The 7,360-nt window shown below is 53.5% G+C and overlaps 1 protein-coding gene across 1 annotated transcript in view; it reads left to right on the forward strand.

Moving 5' to 3' along the window:
* The first annotated feature begins 6,083 nt into the window (after nt 1-6,083).
* Nucleotides 6,084-7,360, forward strand: part of LOC308158771 (nuclear pore complex protein Nup107-like) — a 13,456-nt gene continuing 12,179 nt past the window's right edge. The window contains exons 1-3 of the mRNA XM_080532472.1: nt 6,084-6,121; nt 6,680-6,768; nt 7,077-7,166. Coding sequence (XP_080388598.1) covers nt 6,114-6,121; nt 6,680-6,768; nt 7,077-7,166 — 187 coding nt within the window. The 5' untranslated portion in view covers nt 6,084-6,113. The remainder of the gene's footprint in view (nt 6,122-6,679; nt 6,769-7,076; nt 7,167-7,360) is intronic.

A 7,360-nucleotide genomic window follows, 5' to 3' on the forward strand; every position in this document is an offset into this window, starting at 1 on the left:
CTCGCTCCCGCGGCCGCCCCGCCACCCGACCGTCGCAGGAGAGCGAAGGATGACGCCAGACCTTCTGGCCAGCAGGGTAACGCTGCGGGCCATTGTTTCTACCACGCCACTTTTGGTGCCAAGGCCAAACGGTGCCGCTCACCCTGCACCTTCGGACCGACGGGAAACGGCGGGGCCGGCACTCAGTAGTGGCCCTGAGCGCTGGCGTCACCAACAGGCTGCTCTTCATACAAGACACCGCCTCTGGTCGCAGTTTCCTTTGTGACACAGGTGCCCAGTGGAGCATCATTCCGGAGAGATCGGATGTGGCGAAGGAGGAGCGTGGTCCGCGGTTGGCAGGCGCGGACGGCACACCTATCTGCTCTTATGGCACTAGGGCGGTGGACGTGTGCTTCGGAGGGCAATGCTTTTCGTGGGATTTTGTCATAGCGGCTGTCACATTTCCCCTCCTTGGTGCGGATTTTCTGTGCGCCCACAACCTGTTGGTGGACGTGGGGAACAGGCGCCTGGTCAACTCACAGACTTTCGCTTCCTTCGCCTGTACGCAGGGGGAGGCGGTCTACAGCGGGTGGTCCAATACGCTCGCCGAAAGTGACCAGTACCTTCGGCTGCTCGCCGAATTCCCCGACCTTACCAAGCCCACCTTCTCCGCGCCCACGGTGAAACACGGAGTGGAGCACCACATCGAGACCGAGGGGCCTCCCCTCCACGCCAGGGCCAGGCGCCTCAACCCGGAGAAGCTGGCCATCGCCAGGGCGGAGTTTGCGCATATGGAGCAGGTGGGCATCGTTCGGCGCTCGAGCAGCCCCTGGGCGTCTCCCCTGCACATCGTCCCTAAGTCAGACGGCGGGTGGCGCCCATGTGGGGACTACCGCCGCCTCAACGACGCGTCCAAGCCTGACCGCTACCCGGTCCCACATGTCCAGGACTTTTCAGCGAACCTGGCAGGCAAACGCTTCTTCTCCAAAGTGGACCTGGTACGGGGGTACCATCAGGTGCCGGTGCACCCCGAGGACGTCCCTAAGACGGCCGTAATCACGCCATTTGGACTCTTCGAGTTTCTGCGGATGCCGTTCGGCCTGAAGAACGCGGCGCAGACCTTCCAACGCCTCATGCACTCGGTGCTCCGGGACCTACCATTCCTCTTCGTCTACTTGGATGACATCCTCGTCGCAAGCACCACGGAGGAGGAGCACCTGTCCCACCTCCGGGCCCTTTTCACACGGCTCAGCCAACATGGGCTGATTGTCAATCCGGCGAAGTGTGAGTTCGGACGGAACACCATCGACTTTCTCGGGCACCGGGTCTCCGCAGAGGGGGTGACCCCCCTCCCCTCGAAGGTGGAAGCTGTCGCTGCTTTCCCGCGCCCCAGCACAATCAGCGAGCTCAAGGGGTTCATCGGGATGGTAACCTTCTACTATCGCTTCCTCCACCACATCGCTCACATCCTGCGGCCTCTGTACGATGCCCAGAAGGGCAAGACTCTGAAGCAGCCGGTGGACTGGACGGCGGAGCGTGTCAAAGCCTTTCAGGACACCAAGGCGGCCCTGGCCCGCGCTGCCATGTTGGCCCACCCCTCGCCCTCGGCACCCACTGCTCTCACCACGGACGCCTCTGACTTTGCTGTGGGAGCGGTGTACGAACAGTGGGTTGGGGACGCCTGGCAGCCTCTTGCATTCTTCAGCCGCCAGCTGTCTCCCAGAGAGCAAAGGTACAGCACATTCGACAGGGAGCTCCTCGGGCTGTGGCTTGCTGTCAGACACTTCCGTTTTTTACTGGAGGGCCGCGAGTTTACGGCCTACGTGGACCACAAGCCACTCACGCACGCCATGTCCAAGGTGGCGGAGCCGTGGTCCGACCGCCAACAGCGCCAGCTCGCCTACATATCCGAGTTCACCACAGACATCCAGCACGTTGCTGGGAAGTCCAACCAGGTCGCGGATTGTCTCTCCAGGGCGGTGGTTGGTGCGGTCCAACTGGGTTTGGACTACGCGCGCATGGCTGCAGACCAGGCCGCCGACCCCGCCGTCCAGGCTCTCAAGTTGTCGGACACAGGACTGCGCCTAGAAGAGGTGGTTTTCGGTGACGCAGGGGCCACGCTCCTGTGCGACGTCTCCATGGGTCAGCCACGACCGGTGGTCCCCGCCAACTGGAGGCGCCCCGCCTTCGAGGCGATACACGGCTTGTCTCACCCTGGTAGGAAACCGTCCTCACGGCTGGTGTCAGAGAAATTCGTCTGGCATGGGCTCAAGAGGGATGTGAGGGCCTGGGTAGACACGTGCATCGCCTGCCAGCGCGCCAAGGTGCATCGACACGTCAAGGCCCCCCTGGAGCAGTTCTCTGTGCCTGAGCGGAGGTTCGATCATGTAAACGTGGACCTGGTAGGGCCGCTGCCCCCCTCGCACGGATACACCTATCTCTTTACCATGGTGGACAGGACGACTCGCTGGCCGGAGGCAGTTCCGCTCTCCTCAACGACAGCCCCCGACCTGGCCCGGGCGTTCATCGCGGTGTGGGTCTCCCGCTACGGCACCCCTGCTGATCTCTCCTCTGACCGTGGCTCACAGTTTACTTCAGAGCTGTGGGCAGCGGTGGCGGAGAATCTGGGGGTCAAGCTCCACCGCACAACCGCCTATCACCCGCAGGCGAACGGGCTCTGTGAGCGTTTCCATCGATCCATGAAGGCCGCCTTTCGAGCCAGCCTCACGGACAGCGACTGGCTTGACAAGCTGCCGTGGGTCATGCTGGGGCTCAGGACAGCGCCTAAGGAGGACCTCCAGTCGTCGTCCGCTGAGCTGGTGTTTGGACAGCCGCTGCGGGTCCCCGGTGACTTCATTCCCAAGTCAACGGAGCCCTGGTCCGCCGCCGCTCAGCGCGCCTCCCTGCTGGACAGCGCCAGGACCTTCGTCCCGGTCCCGACTACGCAGCATGGTGTCCCTACTTCGAGGGTGCCCCCGGAGCTGCACTCAGCGAGGTTCGTTTTCATTCGTCATGATGGCCACAGGACTCCACTACGTCCTCCTTATGACGGGCCTTTCCGTGTCATCGAGGCCGGAGCCAAGAACTTCATGGTTGACATGGGGGGTAGGCCTGAGTGTGTCCCCGTTGATCGCCTCAAACCGGCCCACTTGGACCTTGAACTGCCCCTGGACTTGGCCCTGCCACCGCGCAGAGGCCGGCCTCCAGTCCTACCTCCCCTGCCGCGCCCTGGCCATTCCCCCCTCCGACCCCGACAACCCCCCGCAGCTCGCGAGCCCCCGGTCGTCACTGCCCCCCGTCCTTCCCTGCAGGAGGACGTGATGGGCGATGTCACACCTCCTCCCGCACCTCCTGACTTTACCTACGATCGTAGGGGCCGGGCCATACGCCCTCCTCGCCGTGAGGATTTCCAATATTGAGGTGAACACTGGGGGGGCTGGTGTAGTGACTACATTATGGGTTCATGTTCTCCTCTTACTGTTGGTTGTGTAGTGGGAGGGAACCAGTTCTAGACTAGGGGCAGAGGGGAGGATTATTAACGTTGCAACTTCCTGTTTAGACACAACGGTTTTGGTGATCTATTTTCTGGTCCTGTACTGAGAGTACAAGTTGTTATTTTGATTAAACAGTTATCATTACGTTGCCTACGTCTTTCCTTTTTCCTCCGGCACTACAATATGTACTGTTGGGATAGTCAGGTCAAACTTAAGTAGTTTGATTTAGGGTCAGGGTTAGGTCTAGTATATAGACTGAATATTCGAGCCTAGTCTCTCCCTCTCCTGAACTACCCCGAAGCTGGGATGGGATGATTGTCCCATTTTGGGGAGGGGAGAGAGACCATAAACAACCACACAACGAACCATCAGTCAGTGAAAGAAGGAGTTGAACTGTCTCTCCTCCTCCTCCTCCTCTTCCTCCTCCTCCTCCTCCAACTGTCTCTCCTCCTCCTCCAACTCTCTCTCCTCCTCCTCCTCAAACTGTCTTGGCGGTGTAGTTTTTTTTTTTACTAGTCCTACATGGTCTTCTACTGTAGCACCTGACAGAGGAGGAGGATGCTCTCTGGTTAAACCTGGTTACTACTACAGGCTCCTAGGAGCCCAGACAGCATTGTGCAGGTGAACACGACTGTTTTCTCCTGTTGTTATCGTTGCATTCATGAATCCCTTTATTGAACCAAGGTCAGTAAACATCTCCCGTGAAAGAAGGCCAGGGACCAAACAAACATTAACAATACCGTGCCACTGTGTTTCTAACTGTGTGGTTAGATTCTAAGAGACACAATCCCTTTAAACGGACCAAACGTTTTACTAGAATAAAGAGAGGAGCACTTTCTTCACAAGGTTCACTTAAAATAATCTGTCATGGCCTTTCGCTTGGAGACTGGCCCCCTCTGCTGGCCATGTGTGGTACTGCGTTTGTTAGCGCACTTGTTTGTCAATGCAACCGAACCAGCGAGATGATTCATAACTGTTTGGCATCGCTCTTAGTGTGCATTTGATTGTCAAATATATTTGATGATGATGTTTGATTGTTTTGCCTCCAGGCTAATTCCACCATTCTCATTCCACTCCATTACAACAACTGCGTTGGGAATATTTTAACCTGTTCCATTCATAACCCTTGTATCATGATTAATATGCTTAATTATGATTAGATATTTATCTAATATACAGATATAGATATATAATATATATTGTTTGATTATTCCACAGTTGTTGTTTTTTTTTACTCGCTCACCGCTTATTCTAACCATGAAATGATCATTATAATAATTAACCGGATTTCTGATCAACCTCCACACTGTCACACGTAGTGAGTATACATGTATACTATAACCGTCTCTGACAGCAATCAGCAGAAACAGCAACAGAAAAGAATAATGCTGTTATTATTCTGTCATTACAGTTAATATGTCGCTACTATCAACCAAAATCTGATAATGTTCCCTATAAGTCTCTTACTGGCTCCCGTCATGTCTCTCTTAGGGGGCAGAGTGACCTGATGTCCCCTTGGTTCATGTCTCTCTTAGGGGGCAGAGTGACCTGATGTCCCCCTGGTTCATGTCTCTCTTAGGGGGCAGAGTGACCTGATGTCCCCCTGGTTCATGTCTCTCTTAGGGGGCAGAGTGACCTGATGTCCCCCTGGTTCATGTCTCTCTTAGGGGGCAGAGTGACCTGATGTCCCCCTGGTTCATGTCTCTCTTAGGGGGCAGAGTGACCTGATGTCCCCCTGGTTCATGTCTCTCTTAGGGGGCAGAGTGACCTGATGTCCCCCTGGTTCATGTCTCTCTCAGGGGGCAGAGTGACCTGATGTCCCCCTGGTTCATGTCTCTCTTAGGGGGCAGAGTGACCTGATGTCCCCCTGGTTCATGTCTCTCTTAGGGGGCAGAGTGACCTGATGTCCCCTTGGTTCATGTCTCTCTTAGGGGGCAGAGTGAGCTGATGTTCCCCCTGGTTCATATGTGCATATGCCATTTAGCTGACGCTTTTAACCAAAGCGACTTACATTGCAATGAGTCCCAGCGCGAATCGAACCCACAACCTAAGGGTTGTTAAGACTTCCTCTCTCAGCAACAACACAACACTGGTCACTGATGACACATTGATATCTTTCCCTCTCTCTGTCTCTGTCTCCTCTCCCTCTCTTTCATGCTTATGAAACATGATAATGCATAGCTTCCTATAGTTCTAATTTAAGATAAAAGTGCTGATTGCTGCCTTGCTGCCTCAAATATGCTACAAAACTGAAAGGGAAAATGTTACACACTCAGAAATCAGGATTGTGAAGGTGAATTGTGAATCTGACCCTGAAGGGGGCGCTGTTGTCTCCTGATCAGAGAGCGAAATGCAACTCTTTCTCTATCCCTTTGAGTTCGCGATGGTGAGCAGACAAAAGTAATCAAATATGATAAATAAAGGTTTTATTTATATATTAAATCAAAACACATTTCAGTCTGTATTTAAATAATATATACATATATAAAAGCTCTTTCATTCGGTTGTATAATATCTTGTATTTCGGGATGGACCGTTCGCTCTTTTAAGGAGAGAGTTTTAAGTTTGATCTCTTTCAAATATCAGAGATTGACTCTCCGTCCTGGTCGAGCGGGAACCAAAGCAAGCTAACCTCACAGCATGGACTGGTAAATACTAAAGCTTTAACTACCATTTCTACAGTATGTATATGAGCCTAGCAGGTGAAACGTAGGTAATATAAACAGTAGTCTTTACATTAAACATTAAACTGTCATTCGTGTTTATTCAGCCTGATGTTCACCAGTTCACTTGAGAGTTGTATAGGTAGCGAGCGCGTGTGTGTGTGTCGGTGTGTCTGTGTGTCTGTGTGTGTGTGTGTGTGTGTGTGTGTGTGTGTGTGTGTGTGTGTGTGTGTGTGTGTCTGTGTGTCTGTGTGTCTGTGTCTGTGTCTGTGTCTGTGTCTGTGTCTGTGTCTGTGTCTGTGTCTGTGTCTGTGTCTGTGTGTGTGTGTGTGTGTGTGTGTGCGCGCACGTAGTGAGTATACATGTATAGTCTGTAGTCAATGATGTCCCCCTGGTTCATGTCTCTCTTAGGGGGCAGAGTGACCTGATGTCCCCTTGGTTCATGTCTCTCTTAGGGGGCAGAGTGACCTGATGTCCCCCTGGTTCATGTCTCTCTTAGGGGGCAGAGTGACCTGATGTCTCCTTGGTTCATGTCTCTCTTAGGGGCCAGAGTGACCTGATGTCTCCTGTTGTTCGGGACGCAGAGATGACTCGAGCAGCGCGCAGGAAAAGCTCCAGCAAGAAGGTTGCCTGTATCCTTTCTGTAGACTGTCTGTTACAGATTGGTTGTAAGTGTATATCCTGATTGATTGCTGATTGGTTGTAAGTGTATATCCTTTTTCTTTTTTTACAAAAGTATCTTTATTGGGTTATCAATACCAAATAAACAAACTGTTGAAAGTAAGAAATCACCCGATTTTACATTTTTAGAACAATACAAAAACACGGCATACTAGCCAACCCTCCAGTGAGTGTACAGTATATCCTGATTGCTGATTGGTTGTGAGTGTATATCCTGATTGCTGATTGGCTGTGAGTGTATCTCCTGAGCGTCCTCCAGTCCCGTCTCCTGGTGATGTCAGCCCCGGGGCCTCCTTCACCCCGGCCGCCCGCTCACTCCGCACCACCGGGTCGCTCTACAAACAGGCCCGTAAGAACCTGTCTGTCTGTCCATCTGTCTGTGTCTGTCAGTCTGTCTCTCTCTCCCTGGCTGTCTGTCTATCAGTGTGTGTGTTTGTGTCTGTCTGTGTCTGTGTCTGTCTCTGTTTGTGATGGTGTCTGTCTGTCCGTCCGTCCGTCTGTCTGTCTGTGATTGTGTGTGTTTCTCTCTGGTGGTGATGGTGT

The sequence above is a fragment of the Nansenia antarctica genome, assembly GCF_963989245.1.
Source record: "Nansenia antarctica genome assembly, chromosome: 5".
Lineage (NCBI taxonomy): Eukaryota > Metazoa > Chordata > Actinopteri > Argentiniformes > Microstomatidae > Nansenia > Nansenia antarctica.